Here is an 18915-nt window from a genome sequence, read left to right on the forward strand (position 1 = left end):
TTTTGTTTGCAAAAGAGAAAAAATCTCAATCCACCATTTAAATTATTTTTAGAAATTCATATTTAATATGTAGAGATGTTTGGTATTTTAGAAATGAAATACTATTTAATTACAGATATTTGGAAATGAATGTCGGTCACATCACAAGGAACTACGAAAAAGAGATATTTCTTGAATCTTCTTCTTCACATATATTTGTCACATATAGAAAAAGATCGATCACTTACGCTACTTAACGGTCAAGACAACGATCAAACCCTTCATTTTTTTTTTTTTTCTTTCAATTATTTATTCTCCTACTTTATTTATTAATATTTATTCTCCTACACTCAAACGAAAGGAGCAAAATCAAAATGAAACATTTCTCTCTACTTTTCATTTTGCTGGTCATCCTCTTGGCAACAAGCTACAGTGATGCCTTTACCAGAAACAATTTTCCAAAGGATTTCCTCTTCGGAGCCGCCACTTCTGCTTATCAGGTTCGACTCTGCTTCTCTGTTCTTCACGTATTTTGTTTTGTCTATAAAATAAAATTTTTTATTTTTCTATGTTGGGAATTTGTGGAAATAGTGGGAAGGAGCTGTTGATGAAGACGGAAGAACTCCTAGCGTCTGGGATACTTTCTCTCACTCTTGTAAGTATATTTTTAATGTGGGTTTCTCTTTTTGCGAACAAATATACGAATAGATAAATTGAACATAAATTCTAGGAATTAATAAAGATTCATGTAATTTTTTGTAGTTAATAATCATAGGTTGTTGATCAAAAAATTAAAGTATGTTCATATCATAAGGTTACTCTGTGGTTCAATTCAATTGGCGTTTTATATTTCGAAATTTTGTGTCATTATTAGGGGTTTTATAGGAGAATTTCTCATAGATTCTTGTTCAAAACTTGCAGACAATAAAGGTAATGGAGATATAACATCTGATGGGTATCACAAATACAAGGTTCCTCTCTCTTCTTTGCGTTTACTTTTTCGAAGAAGTTATCGTAAGTCTCTGGCTCTGTTTTCTCAATGTTGTTGTTACTTTGGCAGGAAGATGTTAAGCTGATGGCAGAAATGGGCTTAGAATCATTCAGATTCTCTATCTCCTGGTCAAGACTAATACCTAGTAACACCTCTTCCTGGTTTCTTTATTTGCAAGTAACGATGCTGTTGTTTCTGACCTCTTAAACCCTTTTGTCTTTGTGACAGATGGAAGAGGACTCATCAACCCCAAAGGTCTATTGTTTTACAAGAACCTCATCAAAGAACTAAAAATCCATGGTGAGGTTTTGTCTTTATACTTTAAATCGCAACTAAAGCCAATTCATAGCTTCTAACTGAAAATTTTGACAAAACTATTAACAGGAATCAAACCACACGTTACACTTTACCACTATGATCTTCCTCAGTGTCTTGAAGACGAGTACGGAGGATGGATCAACCGCAAAATCATGTAAAGGATAAAGAAAAGATGTTGATTTAGCAAAGTCATTTAATTTTTTGAATATGAATTGTAAATTAAAAAATTGTTGTTTGTTTTTTATATTGCAGAGAAGACTTCACTGCTTTTGCAGATGCATGCTTCAGAGAGTTTGGGGAGGATGTGAAGTTATGGACTACCATAAACGAAGCTACAATTTTCGCCATTGGTTCTTATGACCAAGGAATCTCGCCGCCTGGACGTTGTTCTCCTAACAAATTCATCAATTGTACTACTGGAAATTCTTCTACAGAACCATATCTTGCAGGCCATAACATATTGCTAGCTCATGCCTCTGCTTCAAAATTGTATAAACTAAAGTACAAGGTATGTACATATAGATATATCTTTTTCGCTCTTAAAACCCGAAACTCAACTGCGTATATGATCATAGTTCATATGATGGTGCAGAGTAAGCAGAGAGGATCCATAGGGCTTAGTATATTTGCATTCGGGTTATCTCCCTATACAAACTCCAAGGAGGATGAAATCGCAACTCAAAGAGCTAAAGCTTTCTTCTATGGCTGGTGAGAAAAAAACTTTCTTTCTTTCTTTCAATAACTTGAAGACAAAATCTGAAGACTAATTAAATTGATAATTCAGGATGTTGAAGCCTTTGGTATTTGGAGACTATCCGGATGAAATGAAGAGAACCGTGGGATCGAGATTACCGGTGTTCTCAGAGGAAGAGTCAGAGCAAGTTAAAGGATCATCTGACTTTATAGGAATTATTCACTACTTAACATTATATGTCACAAACCAACCCTCACCTTCTATCTTTCCCAGCATGAGTGAAGGCTTCTATAAAGACATGGGCGTGTATATGATTTGTAAGATTAGTTTCTTTTCATCATCAACCAATATAAAACATTTCTCAACTGTTTTAACTAATATTTCTTCTTCTTTGGACAGCCGCTGGGAATTCTTCATTTCTTGCGGTAAGGTCCTGCAAATCTGCATAACACATTTTTATTTTATGCCAAAAGCTCTTGTTTGATCTTCTTCAATCTGGAGATTTTCCTAATTCAATTGCTTTTCTTGAAGTGGGAGGCTACTCCTTGGGGTCTTGAAGGTATTCTTGAGTATATAAAGCAGAGCTATAACAATCCTCCAATCTACATTCTAGAAAATGGTAAACTTCACTCTATTTTTTCTGCTTGAAAGCACACTTTCTTGTTCTTAAGTTCTTCAAACTGCAATCTTTTTATTTAAAATACAGGTATGCCGATGGGACGCGTTTCGACATTACAAGACACACAAAGAATTGAATTCATTCAAGCTTACATTGGTGCTGTGCTCAACGCCATCAAGTATGATTCTCCTTCTGCATCTCTTAGTCCTCATATTACTAATACATTAGGATTCATTGGTATAATTCCACTTTTGCTTACTGATCAGGAATGGATCGGACACGAGAGGTTACTTTGTATGGTCGATGATTGATTTGTATGAGTTATTGACTGGATATACGACCAGCTTCGGAATGTACTATGTGAATTTCAGCGATCCTGGTCGCAAGAGGACTCCAAAGCTCTCTGCTTCTTGGTACACTGGTTTTCTCAATGGTACAATTGATGTTTCTTCTCAAGATACTATTCAGTTGCAGAGAAACATCTCTGGCTCTTCTTCATTGTAATGTATTTAACCAAAGGATCCTTGTTTGGTTTATTTCATCTATACTTTTGAGACCATTAAGTGTAGCATAGATTCTCGAAGATAGTAAACTAGATAATGACACTGGGACACAACCCACAAAAGTGACAAAGACATTAAGAACTTAAATTTCTAGTACATAGAGTGTCAAGAAGGAGATGATGTTGTAAAGTATGTTTCTTATTGAATACGTAAGAGAGGCAATGCCTTTTATACAACATAGTGATTTAACCTAGTATAGCTATACAAACTAAGTGGGCTTAGAGGCCTCACAGCCCAATATAGAGTTACATTTGGAAATGTATGTCGGTCACATCACAAGGAGGAAAGACATTTCACCGAAAAAAGAAGAAGATTTTTCTAGTCTTCTTCACATGTATATTTGTCGCGTTTTGCGAGTGGAAGAAGAAGGAATATAAAAGATCGGTCACTTGATATGTACTTTTCTTTTTAATGGTCCAAGAAAACCAGTAAACCCTTCAATTATTTATTCTCTTGAACTCATGATGAGACTAAAGGAGGAAAATGAAAATGAAACCTTTGTCTCTGTTTTCCAATTTTCTGGTCATCGTTTTGACAACAAGCTAAAGTGATAAAGTGGGAATCGGGCCTTACGTTAAGAAAGATTTGGGCCTTTTTATAGTGATTGGTCGCTCACATCATCATGGTGAGGACAAATTTATAATTGGTACTGTAAATTTGTAGTTGTAGTTTACATAATTTAAGTGTCATAGCATAGGTAGTTAAAAACACTAAAATAATTGTTAGTTACAGCCAAACATTTTTACATATATATAGATAAATGATATATATTTCAACAAAGGTTTGGGTGCCGATCATTCCATGGTTGAGTGGCGTGTTTAACTACATGACCAAATCTTTTATTAGAGCGTCGTCCATTGCGGTAAGACCGGTAAACACACCTTTGTTTATTAACTTGGCTTCCCCGTAAAGTAAGCAACAGTGACACATCTTTGTATATTCTTCGATCATCAGTGAATATTTTTTTTTTTTAATGAATGTAAAATTTATTCACCAAAAAAACCTGGGTTACAACATGTGTAGCTTTTCAGAAAGTGTTTTTAGAGCTATAGATGCAAGAACTAATTTCGAGTAGCAAACCAAAACATGAGGATATCCTCATACTTTTTATCGCCGGAGTTGCGAAGAATACTTAGCCTGTTCCGAATGGTTTTGTCAATGTGTTTGCTGAGTTTCTGATACGTCGTGGGCTCTTCACCGTGTCGGCGGTTGTTACGCTCCCTCCACAATGAATGAACCGTTGCTTGAAGAGTGTAACGCAAGAGAAGCTGTGATCGATGATCTAGTGTTTCATGTGTAGCTAGCTGACCAAGCTGATTCCAATCTGTGGTGTATTTATTTTGCAGAATGCCTTTCATGAGCTTTCCCCAAACTTGCTTAGAGTAACGACAATGGAAAAAAAGGTGGTTCCTTGTCTCCATCGGAGCTTGACATAGTACACATGCAGTGTTCGGCTGTTGATTCCACTTCATCATACGGTCACCCGTGGCTAAACGATTATGCATAGCGAGCCATGTGATGAAAGCATATTTCGTTGTAGCTTGTGGAAACCAGACACCTTTAGCCCATTCACATTTTGGTCGCTCTTCTCTAATGAGCATCCATGTCTCACGGGTTGAAAAACACTTCTTAAAACCTGATCTCCACTTCCACATATGGACGTCTTCCTCATCAATTTTCCTAGCCTCTCTGGTTGCACTTATTTCAGCCTCTATATGGTTCAGCTTTGCATCCCGATGCCTCCTGCTTCGATGGCTGTTCATAACTTCTTCCATAGTCGCTGTTCTTGCAATCCCGAGATCAATGTAACCTCTGTTCCCAAGAACATCAACCAGAACTCCCTGTGTAGACCAATTGTCTATTAAATTAAAATTTTATGATTTCTACCATGAAATCTAATTCCCAAGATCATCTAGATTCAATTTAATTCAACCACACACTTTCTTGTAGAAGAAGAAAGACTAACCTTGATCCATTGCTTAATTAGGCTTGTAATGGAATCAATTCACCAATTGATTTCTTCTCCCCTTTGTCCTTGTTCCTTTCACGTGATCTTTGATGGAGAAGATCACTAACCCTTCACTTGATATTTTTTATGTCTAGTTATTGTTCTGTTTTTGTTTCTCTCGTGACGAGAACAAAAACGTAACCTTTGACGTGTTTAACACCACATATATATACATGTATATAGCATCTACCAAGGGTTGTATTGGTTCGTAATAACCACCACTTTAATAATGCATGAACATAACATATACATGTATATATATTACTTATAAAATATAATTAAGGCAAGGGAAGAGGGTTATCAATACACCCGAATTCTAATTCTTTAATCGAAACCGATCCATCACGGTATCGTCTTTAATATTAGAATCTTTAACTTTAATATAAACTTGAACTTTATAATTAAACCGAAAGACACATAGGCCACATAGAATAAAATATTCTTACATTCTCCCACTTGGCCTTTGTGTCAAGTTAATGGTTTAATAACTTTAATGCGCGCTTTAACATCAAGTTTATTAGATCTTTAATTACTTAAATTAAAATTAAAATTGATTGAATCATGGCGGTTACACATCATTGAACGACATGCTCCCTTCCATGTATCACAAACCAATTCTAACTTTATAATTTCCTTACAATGAGAGAAACCTTAATTCTCAAAATAACTATATGTTATCCATAAACCTTAAGTGTATACACATACTTTAACGATAACATACTTAATAAATCCAGAAACGTTACTTTAAGTGAATTCATAGTATCATACATAAAACGAGCATACTACAATCAATATAGCAAGGCTTTGTCTATAATCCCCATACGCTCTACATGGCCAATGAACGCCTTGGGTGGTAGACCTTTAGTTAACGGATCCGCAACCATCATGTCCGTCCTAATATGCTCAAATGAAACTCTACGTTTCTGCACTTCTTCTTTTACGGACAAGTACTTTAACTCCATGTGTTTAGCACCCTTCGAGTACTTGTCATTCTTAGAGAAGAATACAGCTGCAGAATTATCACAATAAATTCTCAGCGGCTTCTCTATGGAGTCGATAATCCGAAGTCCTGAGATAAAGTTCCGCAACCACAATGCGTGAATTGTGGCCTCAAAGCATGCCACAAATTCGGCCTCCATAGTGGAAGTAGCAATGACAGACTGCTTCCCACTTTTCCAAGATACTGCTCCCCCAGCTAATAGGAACAAGTAGCCAAACGTCGATTTCCTGCTATCGACGCATCCAGCATAGTCTGAATCTGAATATCCAATAACCTCAAGGTTATCGGATCTCCTGTATGTAAGCATGAGCTCTTTGGTGCCTTGCAAGTACCTGAGAACTTTCTTTGCAGCTTTCCAGTGATCCATTCCGGGATTACTTTGATATCGACCCAACATACCAACCGCAAAGCTTATATCTGGTCGAGTACATGTCTGAACGTAGTTCAAACTCCCAACCACTGATGCATAGGGAATTCTTTCCATTTCCTTACGCTCCAATTCATTTCTTGGACATTGCATTTTACTGAACTTGTCCCCTTTCTGAATTGGTGTTTTTCCAGCAGAGCATTCATCCATTCTATATCTCTCTAAGATCTTTTTGATGTATCCTTTCTGAGACAAACTTAACAATCCTTATGATCTCTCTCGAATAATTTCTATTCCGATCACATAAGATGCCTCACCCATATCTTTCATTTCAAAGTTCTTAGAGAGATATTTCTTAATATCATGTAACATACCCATGTCATTAGCAGCAAGCAAAATATCATCAACATATAGGACTAAAATTACAAACTTGCTCCCACTGACCTTAATGTAGATGCATCGATCAACAATGACCTCTACAAATCCATATGACGTAATGGTATCATTAAACTTTAAATACCATTGTCGAGAAGCTTGTTTTAGTCCATATATCGACTTTTTCAGCTTACACACCAAATGTTCATTTCTTGTGGCCACAAACCCTTCAGGTTGGTCCATATATACTTCCTCCTCAAGCTCTCCATTTAGAAAGGCGGTTTTCACATCCATTTGGTGAAGCTCAAGATCATAATGAGCCACCAAACCCAAAACAATTCTAAGAGAATCCTTCTTTGAAACTGGAGAGAAGGTCTCTTTATAGTCAATACCATCCTTTTGGGTGAAACCCTTAGCAACAAGGCGAGCCTTGTATCTTTCAATGTTACCTTTCGAGTCGCGCTTAGTCTTAAAGACCCATTTAGAACCAACGGTCTTGAAACCGTTAGGCAACTCTACTAAGTCCCAAACATTGTTATCACCCATAGATTTTATTTCTTCTTTTGCGGCAATTGACCATTTTTCAGAATTGTCACTTTCCATGGCTTTTCGGAATGTGATCGGGTCTTCATCAAGGCTTATGTCACATTCACTTTCAATAGCATAAACCACATAATCATTTGAAATAGCAGATCTTCTTTCCCTTCCAGATCGCCTTAATGGTTCTTGTGGTACACTATGATTCTCTTCTTGAATAGTGACAGGTTCATTAATTGTCCCTTCATCTAGTGGGGTTGGTACATCATCATGTTGTTCTATTGTGTCATTTGACTGTACTGAAACAATAGGAACAACAACCTTAGATGGAACATCAGGTGAAGAAACTTCAACCTGAATTTCTTGAATGTCCACCTTTCTTGGTTCACCACTCCCACTAGTTTGACCATTCTCAATGAACCTAGCATTCCCCGTTTCAACTATTCTCGTACTATGGTTAGGGCAATAAAATGTATACCCCTTTGATTTTTCAGGATAGCCAATGAAGAATCCACTGACAGTCCTAGAATCAAGTTTCTTTTCATGTGGGTTATATGGCTTTACTTCTGCTGGACATCCCCAAACACGTAAATGTCTTAAACTAGGTTTCCTTCCCGTCCACAGTTCAAAAGGAGTCTTAGGAACTGCCTTACTAGGAACCCGGTTTAAGACATACGTTGCAGTCTTTAATGCATATATCCACAATGAAAGGGGTAAAGAACTAATACTTAACATGCTCCTAACCATATCCATTAATGTACGATTCCGCCTCTCAGCTACACCATTCTGCTGAGGAGTACCAGGCATTGTATATTGAGCACAAATGCCTCTACTCTCAAGTAGCTTTGCAAATGGACCTGGACATTGTCCACTTTCAGTGAATTTACCATAAAACTCACCACCTCTATCAGATCTCACTACTTTTACTTTTCTATCTAATTGCCTTTCAACCTCATCAATGAACACCTCTAAGATATTCACCGATTTAGACTTTTCATGTAGTAGATAAGTAAATCCATAACGTGAGTAATCATCAATAAAGGTGATGAAGTATTTTTCACCACTCCAAGACGGAGCATCGAATGGGCCACATATATCGGTGTGTATTAACTCAAGAAGTTGAGTACTTCTTGTGGCTGGTTTCTTTACAATGTGTTTAGTCTGTTTTCCTTTAATACAGTCTATACACACATTTAGATCACTAAAATCCAACTGAGGAAGAATGTCATTCTTTACCAACCTCATAATCCTTTCTTTGGAAATGTGACCTAATCTTTGATGCCACAAGAAAGCTGAACTTTCATTAGATTCACTACGCTTAATGCCTTGACTTTCAATATTAAACAAGGATTCAGAAAATTTTGCATCAAGATTAAACCGATAAAGTGAATCAAACAAAGTACCACTTCCATAAAGGTAATCATTTCGGTACAATGAGAAAACACCATGTCCAATCTTAAAAACAAAACCTAAATTGTCCAATCTACTTACGGAAACAAGATTTCTAGAACATTCAGGTACATAGAGACACCCTTCAAGATCTACATGACAACCAGTGTCCAAGATCAACCTATAAGTCCCAATGCCTTCGATTCTTGCCTTCATTCTGTTTCCCATGAACAAGTATTGATCAGCCCCTCTTATGGGCTGAATCGAACTGAATCCCTGTTCAATATGAGACACATGAGTAGTCGCACCAGAATCTAACCACCAAGTATTATTAGGCACTTCGATAAGATTCAATTCAGAGCAAACATAAATATGTTGTGTACCTTTCTTATCGAACCAAGCCTTTCTCTTCGGACAATCTTTCTTGAAGTGTCCCATTTTCTTGCAAAAGAAACACTTCCTTTCCTTATGGATTTGACTTTCAGGCCCTTTCACAAAAGTCTTGTCCATCTTCTTATCCTTAATACTTGGTTTTTCCTTTCTGCTGCTGGCACTTCCAAGACCCACGAGATGAGCAACTTGATCCTTCATCTTCTTTAATCTCCCCTCCTCTTGAACCAACATAGCCTTTAACTCCTGATAGTTCCATTTATCCTTAATGGTGTTGTAATTCACCTGGAACTGGCTAAACTCAAGAGGTAGAGAGTTCATGATGAATTGAACCAAAAAAAACTCATTAACTTCCATTCCCAAGGTCGTTAACTTGGATGCCAAGTTAGACATGTGTGTCACATGATCATGGATTGGCTGAGACCAGTCAAACTTTTTCGTAGTAAGCTCACTCATGAGCCCTCCTACAATCGACTTGTCAGCCAAATCCGATTGTGAACACTCCTTAATTTTCTTAATGAATTCCCTCGCTTTTTCTGTCTTAGGCATAGATGGCTTAACACTTTCCGCCATCGTCATCCTCATGAGATTCAAACTCAACCTGTTAGATCGCTCCCAAGACTCATAGCGAGACTTTTCAGTTTCAGAGCTCTCTTCTGTAATGGCTGAGGGTTCCTCATCCGTGAAGATTGCATGGTCCAATGTCATTACACCCAGTGTGAACCGGATCTGTTCAGACCACTCCTCATAATTCAGCCCATTAAACTTCACGACAGAGTTAGCAGATGCAAACAAATTTGATGAAGCTGCAAACATTTCAACATGCTTCCCTATTAGTGCTTTGACACTTTTATACAGATTCTAAGGCCATAAATAATTTCAAAGCATGTATTCAAGCAACCTTTGGGCAATACTTAAATACTAGCAGTTTTAAAGATGCTAAATTTTATACTTTTATAATTAATCAAATCACACATATAATCAAATAAACATGTTACCTTTGGATATACATATTATTGACTATATTGGAAATGATTAATTCTTTTCTTATTATTAACTATCTCCAATGATCCACCTTTGGGTTATCTCCAAGGATATAGATAATAAAATAATTGATCAATCAAAACTTTAATGTCATTTTTAGCATCTCTTTAATCATGATCAATTATAAATCTTTAAATTTTATTTTAATATCTATATGTAATATAACAAGGCCACTTTGGTGACTAACAAGTTATATACAATATAAACATTAAAATTCTAATGGGTATAACTATTTTATATTGTGTTAGTATTTCATAATACAATTACCCTTTAATAAAATGCAGCGGAAGCATTTTAGATACACGATATAACGTGTATATACATAACATTATTATGCAATCAAACAATAATCCTTTCTACGGTACTGCATATTTTCAATATTTTACAATCGTGACTTTTCATATGCAGTAACCATCAACAAGACAAAACAGAGACTTTGACTTTTGAATATGGTTCTACGTGAATCAACATGCACACACATCTCCTCATGCACACACATTATTCAACGTGAATTTAAATAGATATTTAATTACTATATTCATTCACGAGACATATGTATAGACGACGATTAGGAAAATGTGACGGTTACTTATATGTGCCAAATACGATTACGATGATGAACCACACACCAAAATTCCAGAATCTAAAGCGAACCTTTAAACATTCGTTCATGGTGCCGTACGTTTAAACATGATGAATTAAACAAATCTAGAAAAGCTCTGATACCAAATATTAAATTAAAATTTTATGATTTCTACCATGAAATCTAATTCCCAAGATCATCTAGATTCAATTTAATTCAACCACACACTTTCTTGTAGAAGAAGAAAGACTAACCTTGATCCATTGCTTAATTAGGCTTGTAATGGAATCAATTCACCAATTGATTTCTTCTCCCCTTTGTCCTTGTTCCTTTCACGTGATCTTTGATGGAGAAGATCACTAACCCTTCACTTGATATTTTTTATGTCTAGTTATTGTTCTGTTTTTGTTTCTCTCGTGACGAGAACAAAAACGTAACCTTTGACGTGTTTAACACCACATATATATACATGTATATAGCATCTACCAAGGGTTGTATTGGTTCGTAATAACCACCACTTTAATAATGCATGAACATAACATATACATGTATATATATTACTTATAAAATATAATTAAGGCAAGGGAAGAGGGTTATCAATACACCCGAATTCTAATTCTTTAATCGAAACCGATCTATCACGGTATCGTCTTTAATATTAGAATCTTTAACTTTAATATAAACTTGAACTTTATAATTAAACCGAAAGACACATAGGCCACATAGAATAAAATATTCTTACATTGTCATGCCAAAATGATGTGTTTTTTCCATTCTTTATCAGCTTATGATGAAAACCCTTTGCCGTTTCTCGCACCTTCAGGAGCTTCCTCCACATCCAAGAACCCTGGTTACTCCCTCCTCTCATTGCCCAGAAACATTTGTTGCGGATTAGATACGTTTGCACCCATTGTGCCCAGAGCGACGTCTTTCAAGGAGACGCCATATTAGTTTGAGATGTCAGTGAATATATTACCAAAGTCACTTACGACCTTTTAAAACTTTATCATGCATATTGGTTCACTAATAACAAAATTTTACTCTTTTTCGTAGTTGTTTTAATTTGCAGATCCACCAACTCCTAAAAGGATAATTCCGTGTCCAAACTAAACAAGACATCCAAAACTTGAAAAACTACACTACATACTAGTCCCCGGTTAATTTCACTTACCAAAGTTCATATTTCTAAAGAAGATTATGGGTCGTAATAATTAGTTTGGTTTAATCGAAAAAGTCAATTCTTATACTTTATATATTTGATGTTTAGTGAAGTTTGTAACTGATTATTCTTTCATTTTCAATTGATTATCTTATTTTTTACAATTCTTGGAGAGAAGAAATTAATCGAATAAATTTATTTTTAAAAAAAAATATTTCTTGGTCTCTTCAAATAAATCAAGCCTTTGATAACGACTATACGGAGCACTTTACACATCATCAATACGATAATTTATCCAACTAAAAGTTCTGCTAATTAGACCATATGCATGGACTATAGATACATTACATGAACTTGAATGGGAGCTCACAAGGATAACATGATCCGCCTAATATCTTCTAAATCTGTTTAGTCTTACCGCCCTTTTTCCATGCATAAATCATTTCATCATTCTCATACATATCTCATGCAACGACAAGAACAGCCTTTGACCTTTAAAGCAGCACATTCCTCGCTTTCACCAAAGGTTATTTCGTTTGCCTTGTTTTGCAATACAAGTGGACAATTCAGATTTAGAGTGGGAATTATACTTGATCATCAACTACGGTCCACAACATATTTAATAATTAGACCCACCTCTGTTTAGTTTAAAGATTAAACAAACTTGTATAATAATTGAGATTTGAGAGGACTAAGATATTTTCTTTTTGTCGACGAACAGAAGGACTTCTTCAGGATTTATGGTTACATATTATTTATTGTTACCACTATAGCAGCTCTGGTTTTCAGTGTTCTTTTTAATATTTATTTATATATATATAATAACAATTAATAATGGTATTATTTATAGGCAATAAAGGCTCGACGTGAAATTTGAAAGGACCCAACGTTAGGAAAATCGTAATGTAGGACCACGCCCACCCACTTTGTTTATAATTTTCTTCTCTTCTTTGGGATCTCTCTCGTGAATAAGAAGCGCCACAAGGAGCGTTTTTGTTTATTTTTCTATCCTAACTTCATAAAATACTTACACTTCCTCACATTATTCATCCTCTCGTTTCCTTTTTTTATTCTTGTGTTCATATAATTCGAACCAAAAAAAAAAGAAAATTACCTTTTCTATCTATTTAAATCCCAAACAATTTCATATAACGTCAAAGAAAGTTTCTTATTCAGAAAAAAAAAAAGCTATGGATTTTGAATTTGATGATCAAGAACGGTTTTGTGCGACTCCTAAGCTTCCTCTGTTCTCAAAACCATTGAGCAGAGCTTGTGAGACTCCTGGCCTAGCGACACCGCCTGTGAACATCGCTGGATCGGTCCCTTTTCTATGGGAGGAAGCCCCGGGAAAGCCTCGCGTTTCTGATGAGAACAAACCGCCGGCTTCCAAGCAGAACGCCGAAGGAGGAGGAGGAGTCGTGCGATGCCTTGAGCTTCCGCCGAGGCTGTTTTTTCCAGCCGAGAATGAGCCATCTCCGACCACAGTTCTTGATGGTCCTTACGTTATACCTCGTCGGTCTCTATCGGTGATAAGGAGAAGCGACGGAGCCTCTGAGGGTAGATTCGACTTTTCACGTTCCACTAACGGCCGCTGCTTCGACCGCGACGGCGGCGGCGGCATAACGGTGAAGATTAGTAGAGTTAAAAGAAAAGGAAGCCTCTTGAATCTTTCTCATTCATCGCAATTCTTGGTATGTTTTGGAGCTAATTATAACTCATCACCTTCTCTGTTCTACAATCTCGTTTTTAGTTGTCTAATTAATTATTTCGTGTTCAAAAAAAAAGAAAAGAAAAAAGTTGTCAAATTGCATTCTTTTACGTTATTCAAAATCCCAACCGTTCTATAAAAAAAATTCAAACTTTCTTTAATTATTTCTCATTCAAAACAAAATTTCAACATTTTTGGGATTGGAATAAATGTCCTTTTAAAGTAAAAACTTTTGGTCTTCCCTTCAAAAGTCTTTGGTTACTTTCTATGTAGTATGGTTTTTTTTTAATATACTTATTATTTTGATTACATAATAATAAAATGCAGGCAAGGGTTTACCAAGGATTTAAGCAAGCGATTCCATGGAGGCGGAGGCAAGATAATCTTCCACGGATGAGTTCTTCCAATATTTAAATCGAATCTCTTCTATTTCTTTCTAATTCTCTAGCTTATAGACTAATATTATTAATATCCCTCTGTATATACCACATAATTTCCTTACATGAGAAAAAGTTTATTGTTAAATTTTTACCAAATCAAACCCTGAAACTACACTGCTCCTTTAGATGAATAGAATTAGTGTAAATTACTTAAAAGGTAAAGTAATAGGGAATCATAAATGAAGGAGACAATAGCATTATGCAAAGGAAACCAATAAATGTATTATACAAAACATAACGACATGACCTTTCTATTTGCAGTTGGTAGCGAGAACCATATTACTTTCCTAAAAAGGAAAGCTATAGAAGTTGATTGATCACGCTTTGGGCCTAAGCCCAAACTTCAAAGTGGACCGTTAAGTTAGTTAAAAGGCCCGCGTTGATTCTCTTATCCTCAGATATTTTTTTTACGAAAATCCACGGCCACTAACCGTAAAGACACTCTCCGATTTTTTCTCTTCTTCTACTTAACTCGCTTTGCCTGACTCACTGAGTCATGGCGCTTCTGAGACCGCATCTTCATCGCTTTCACTCCAACACTCTCCGTTACTCCGCCTCTCCTTCCGCCGAAGCTGGCGGTGGCCTTGTCGTCTATCCCACGTATGGTCGTCATCGTTGCTCCGCGATTGCGATCGACGCGCCGTCGTCTCTCACTGGCGTGACGCCGATTCGATGGGGTTACACGAGCGTTCAAGGATTCCGAGATGAGATGGAGGACGACATCGTTATCCGTTCCGATGCTCTTGATAGCTTCTCCTACGCCGCGGTTTTCGACGGCCACGCTGGATCGTCGTCCGTCAAATTCCTCAGGTAACTGCTCATGCAAGCTCTGTTTTGTTGGGTTACAGTGGTGACGACGATGATGATGATGATGATGGATAGGGATGAGCTGTATAAGGAGTGTATTGGGGCATTGCAAGCTGGATCGTTGTTGAATGGAGGTGATTTCACAGCAATCAAGGAAGCTTTGATTAAGGCTTTTGAAAGCGTGGATCGTAATTTGCTCAAATGGTGAAAATTAGCTTAAATTTCTTATAGTTTGAATGAATTTTGATGATTTGAGTGAAGTGAAGTGATTCATCATATATGGTTTGGATCTAGGCTAGAAGCAAACGGTGACGAAGAAGACGAATCAGGTTCAACAGCCACTGTAATGTTCATCAGAAATGATGTTTCTTTCATTGCACATATTGGTGATTCGTGTGCAGTAAGTCTTTTTATTAACTAGTTTGTGGGAATTTTATCCATGAAGCATTGTAACTTGATCATGTATGAAGTTTTTTTGTTAATGCATTCAAAAAGGTATTATCTCGGTCTGGACAAATCGAGGAATTGACTGATTCTCACCGTCCATATGGAAGCAGTAAAGCAGCTATTCAGGAAGTGAAAAGGATCAAAGAAGCAGGTGGATGGGTGTGTGTTCTTATTTTTCATGTTTAAAACTTCTCAAATTATCACTCTGAATTTTCTTGTGTGGGGTTGTTAATATTTAGCTAAAAAGGAATGTCTTGCACTTCGTTTGATCAGATTGTCAATGGAAGGATTTGTGGAGACATAGCTGTATCCCGTGCTTTTGGTGACATCCGGTTCAAGACAAAGAAGGATGAGTTGGGTTCTTTCTCTTCTTACTACTGCTCTTCCCTTTTTTTATACTGCCTCATTACTCATAAACGTTCATTCACGCAGAATGTTAAAGAAGGGTGTTGATGAAGGAAGATGGACCGAGAAGTTTGTTTCGAGGTATAAGCTGTTTCTACTTTTGCTTGCCTCTTGTGTTACACTTTCAAAGATTTCTGTCCTAATTATTCCGATGAAATAATCAGAATCGAGTGTAAAGGGGACATGGTAGTCGCAACTCCAGATATCTTCCAAGTACCTCTTACTTCTGATGTGGAATTCATTATTTTAGCTTCTGATGGATTATGGGACTACATGAAAAGGTTCCCTTTGCCTTTTCTCTTTTTCCCAATTCAATCATATGCTTTTGTCAGGGTGAAGTACACATAGCTTACAATGATCAATGTTTTGCTGGTACAGTTCGGATGTGGTTAGGTACGTAAGGGATCAGCTTCGGAAACATGGAAATGTGCAGGCGAGTGTTTTTTTTCTTCCATCTTCTTATCTATTAGTTTCTACAATACATGTATGACTTTTAAGGCTGAACTAGTTTCCTAACTGTCCATCTGTAACAGCTTGCTTGTGAATCTCTTGCGCAAGTAGCTTTGGTAAATAGCTAAAAACCCTCCTCATGCTTACTTTTGATTAGGAATCAAAACTGACAAATTTACGATTTTGTTCCCACGGTTCAGGACCGGCGGTCTCAGGACAACATCAGCATCATTATTGCTGATCTAGGGTAGGGATTCATCTAGACAAAGTTTCCACTGCTATATGAAACCTCTATATACATTATTATATACTCTGAACGTGTTTTGGTTTCGATTTTTGCATAAACAGAAGAACAGAGTGGAAGAATCTCCCCGCGCAGCGACAAAACGTGGTGGTTGAACTGGTTCAGGCTGCAGCTACTATCGGTTTAGTTACTGTTGGCATATGGATGTCTTCACATCTATCTTAAGTGAATTGAACATTCCATCTCTTTCTTTAGTGTATATAAAACATGTAACTATGTCTAACACTCTAGTATTCCCATAGAAATGGAGATATGAAGATACCTCACAAACAAAACCAGCTTTATCTTATTATATAACCACTTTCACAAGCGTTGAAACTACATTTACAAAGAAATGCATCTTTCAACAACGACATACATAGTGATAAGAAAATCAAAGAGAGAAATAAGATATCGACAGTGGTGTAAACAAAACTTGGAAGCAAAAGGAGCCAAAGGATGCATTCATGCATCTTTCGCAGATTTATATCTTCTTGAGGAACTCCATGATGTGAGTACCATAGGCTCTGCAGACAACTTGGAAGCCCTGGAATCCAGAAGCTTTGGCCAAGGTCTCAAACTCCTCCTCGGTTCGCTCTTTGCCTCCGGGGTTGTGTGCCAACATGAGGCAGTCCATGTGGACAACTTCTTTTGTCATGAGGCTTGAGTCTGGCACCACCGGAAGTATAGATTCCGCCACTATCACTTTCCCGTTGTCTGGGAGTGCTTCGTAGCAGTTCTTCAGAAATTTCAAACAGTGTTGGTCGCTCCAATCATGACATATCCACTGTCACATGTGATAAATGTTAAAAACCAAATGTTTGGGATACATTCTTATGACTATTATGCTAAATGTAGTAATTATAAACTTGTTAACAAGAATCAATAGGACTAGTTACCAACCTTCATGAAGATGGCATCTGCTTTAGGAACATTCACAAACATATCTCCCCCAATATGATCAATACCTGAATCATTTAACAAATCCCACCTCTAAGTCAATATTATAGGACACTAAACCTTCAATGATTTAGAATCAAAGTACCTAAAAGAGAATTATATATACCGGGGTAGGATATAGCTTCCTCAATGACATGAGAGAGATCATAAAGGATGCCTTTGATGTGTGGGTGCTTGGAGACAATCATGCGGAGAGTGACTCCAATGCCACCACCAACATCTACCAATGAAGACAATCCCTCGAAGCCCTTGTACGTCTCAAGAATCTTGGTCATGACGATGGTTGAGTGATTCGACATTCCATTGTTGAACACTTTGTTGAATCTTGGGTCGGCCCCTTGGTACTCAAAAGCGTCCATACCAAATGCCTTGTCGAATGGGACTCCGCCTTCAAGAACTGCATCTTTCAAATGAAACCTGCACACAAACAAACATATTTCACTCGTCACATATCCACATGTACATGTTTCTTAGTGTAGAGTTAGAATTTTATAAGGTTACAACAAGATTTTACCAGCTCTCCATGAACACTCTGTCTCTGTTCAAATGACAAAGTGCCGCGAGGGAGACTCCATGTTCGTTCTTAGTCAGGTACTTGCAGACTGGTCCCAGTCCATACAGACGCTCCACACCGCCGTCAACAAGCTTACGGACAGAGCATGTCAAGATGGAGTAAGCCGCAAGCAACCTGAGGATCCGATCGACCATGACAGGAGCATCAGGGTTCTTTGTCGGAAGATAAGAAGCTATCTCCGACGGCGAAAGTTGAGCACCAGCGAGACCGGCATTCTTGTATATGATCTCGAGCAGGTTGAGCTCTAACGCCGATGTTAGAACCATCGGAAGCACGGTAGCACCGGCGAGCTGCATAGCAAAGAGGTTGGCTTCTTCGTCGGAGATTTTAGCAGGAGTGATCTGTGTTTCAGCCAAAGATCCCATTCTGCATCTGTTTTTTTTTTGGATTTTTACTCTGTTTTGTTTCTTTCCCGCCTTTTAAAACTGTTTTGGTGTCTGTTTTTGAGAGTGAGAAATGAGAACTGCAATTGGGCTATATTTATACTAAAAATATGTAGCTACTTTTTTCTTATATAATTTGCATATACTGAACTAAATATTCCTACTTAATTTCGAATGAAAAAAAAAAAACTAAATATTCCTACTCTTACCAACCTTGATATTTCAAAATTATATATATGTCAACAAGATGGTTGGGACGTAAATGTCATCGATGTTAAAAAAAAAACTAATCGGAAGGAAAAGCAAGGCTCATGCCACAGTTGGTGGTTCCAAATTTTAGCTACTTGACATTTTCTTTAGGCATCTATAATTATATTTGGTTTTGTTTGTTTTTTCTTTGTCTTTTTGACATTCTTTAAGGTTATCATATCACAAGAAAAAA

At 37.0% G+C, this 18915-nt stretch overlaps 5 protein-coding genes across 6 annotated transcripts; 3 read left to right on the forward strand and 2 right to left on the reverse strand.

Moving 5' to 3' along the window:
- Positions 1-188: 188 nt before the first annotated feature.
- LOC9303552 (beta-glucosidase 10) lies at positions 189-3260 on the forward strand. Of its 2 annotated transcripts, XM_002867434.2 has the most exons (13): positions 189-479; positions 571-634; positions 901-950; positions 1040-1115; positions 1199-1270; positions 1355-1442; positions 1541-1796; positions 1881-1996; positions 2073-2299; positions 2382-2407; positions 2514-2601; positions 2689-2779; positions 2868-3260. In XM_002867434.2, the coding sequence occupies exons 1-13, from the start codon at positions 354-356 to the stop codon at positions 3103-3105; spliced, it is 1518 nt and encodes a 505-aa protein (XP_002867480.1). In that variant the 5' UTR covers positions 189-353; the 3' UTR covers positions 3106-3260. The 2 variants fall into 2 exon arrangements, with proteins under 2 accessions (XP_002867480.1, XP_020874379.1); XM_021018720.1 differs by having other exon boundaries at positions 318-479; positions 1541-1996; positions 2868-3142.
- An 884-nt stretch (positions 3261-4144) lies between these two features.
- On the reverse strand, positions 4145-6211 carry LOC110226010. Its single transcript, XM_021016416.1, has 2 exons — positions 5131-6211; positions 4145-5005 (listed from the first exon to the last, which is right to left on the reverse strand). The coding sequence occupies exon 2, from the start codon at positions 4937-4939 to the stop codon at positions 4226-4228; it is 714 nt and encodes a 237-aa protein (XP_020872075.1). The 5' UTR covers positions 4940-5005; positions 5131-6211; the 3' UTR covers positions 4145-4225.
- A 6636-nt stretch (positions 6212-12847) lies between these two features.
- On the forward strand, positions 12848-14260 carry LOC9303553 (uncharacterized protein At4g00950). The gene is made up of 2 exons (XM_021016500.1): positions 12848-13707; positions 14052-14260. Exons 1-2 carry the CDS (start codon positions 13207-13209, stop codon positions 14136-14138), a joined length of 588 nt encoding a protein of 195 aa, XP_020872159.1. The 5' UTR covers positions 12848-13206; the 3' UTR covers positions 14139-14260.
- A 305-nt stretch (positions 14261-14565) lies between these two features.
- LOC9303554 (protein phosphatase 2C 57) lies at positions 14566-16888 on the forward strand. The gene is made up of 11 exons (XM_021016498.1): positions 14566-14974; positions 15047-15175; positions 15266-15371; positions 15467-15577; positions 15692-15771; positions 15851-15904; positions 15988-16104; positions 16202-16256; positions 16357-16389; positions 16474-16520; positions 16622-16888. Exons 1-11 carry the CDS (start codon positions 14661-14663, stop codon positions 16740-16742), a joined length of 1167 nt encoding a protein of 388 aa, XP_020872157.1. The 5' UTR covers positions 14566-14660; the 3' UTR covers positions 16743-16888.
- On the reverse strand, positions 16837-18643 carry LOC9303555 (flavone 3'-O-methyltransferase 1). The gene is made up of 4 exons (XM_002869494.2): positions 18031-18643; positions 17623-17933; positions 17460-17524; positions 16837-17343 (listed from the first exon to the last, which is right to left on the reverse strand). The coding sequence occupies exons 1-4, from the start codon at positions 18453-18455 to the stop codon at positions 17041-17043; spliced, it is 1104 nt and encodes a 367-aa protein (XP_002869540.1). The 5' UTR covers positions 18456-18643; the 3' UTR covers positions 16837-17040.
- Between the last annotated feature and the right edge of the window lie 272 nt (positions 18644-18915).

Source organism: Arabidopsis lyrata, assembly GCF_000004255.2.
Source record: "Arabidopsis lyrata subsp. lyrata unplaced genomic scaffold ARALYscaffold_7, whole genome shotgun sequence".
Classification (NCBI taxonomy): Eukaryota; Viridiplantae; Streptophyta; class Magnoliopsida; order Brassicales; family Brassicaceae; genus Arabidopsis; species Arabidopsis lyrata.

Coding starts and splice junctions, on each gene's coding strand:
- LOC9303552 (XM_021018720.1), top strand. CDS start 354: ATGAAACATTTCTCTCTACTTTTCATTTTGCTGGTCATCCTCTTGGCA. Junction 2,602..2,688: donor AATCTACATTCTAGAAAATG/GTAAACTTCACT, acceptor TTTAAAATACAG/GTATGCCGATGGGACGCGTT. Junction 2,780..2,867: donor GCTGTGCTCAACGCCATCAA/GTATGATTCTCC, acceptor CTTACTGATCAG/GAATGGATCGGACACGAGAG.
- LOC110226010 (XM_021016416.1), bottom strand. CDS start 4,939: ATGGAAGAAGTTATGAACAGCCATCGAAGCAGGAGGCATCGGGATGCA.
- LOC9303553 (XM_021016500.1), top strand. CDS start 13,207: ATGGATTTTGAATTTGATGATCAAGAACGGTTTTGTGCGACTCCTAAG. Junction 13,708..14,051: donor CTCATTCATCGCAATTCTTG/GTATGTTTTGGA, acceptor AATAAAATGCAG/GCAAGGGTTTACCAAGGATT.
- LOC9303554 (XM_021016498.1), top strand. CDS start 14,661: ATGGCGCTTCTGAGACCGCATCTTCATCGCTTTCACTCCAACACTCTC. Junction 16,257..16,356: donor GGAAACATGGAAATGTGCAG/GCGAGTGTTTTT, acceptor CATCTGTAACAG/CTTGCTTGTGAATCTCTTGC. Junction 16,390..16,473: donor CTCTTGCGCAAGTAGCTTTG/GTAAATAGCTAA, acceptor CCCACGGTTCAG/GACCGGCGGTCTCAGGACAA.
- LOC9303555 (XM_002869494.2), bottom strand. CDS start 18,455: ATGGGATCTTTGGCTGAAACACAGATCACTCCTGCTAAAATCTCCGAC. Junction 17,934..18,030: donor AGAGTGTTCATGGAGAGCTG/GTAAAATCTTGT, acceptor GTTTGTGTGCAG/GTTTCATTTGAAAGATGCAG. Junction 17,344..17,459: donor CAGATGCCATCTTCATGAAG/GTTGGTAACTAG, acceptor CACATGTGACAG/TGGATATGTCATGATTGGAG.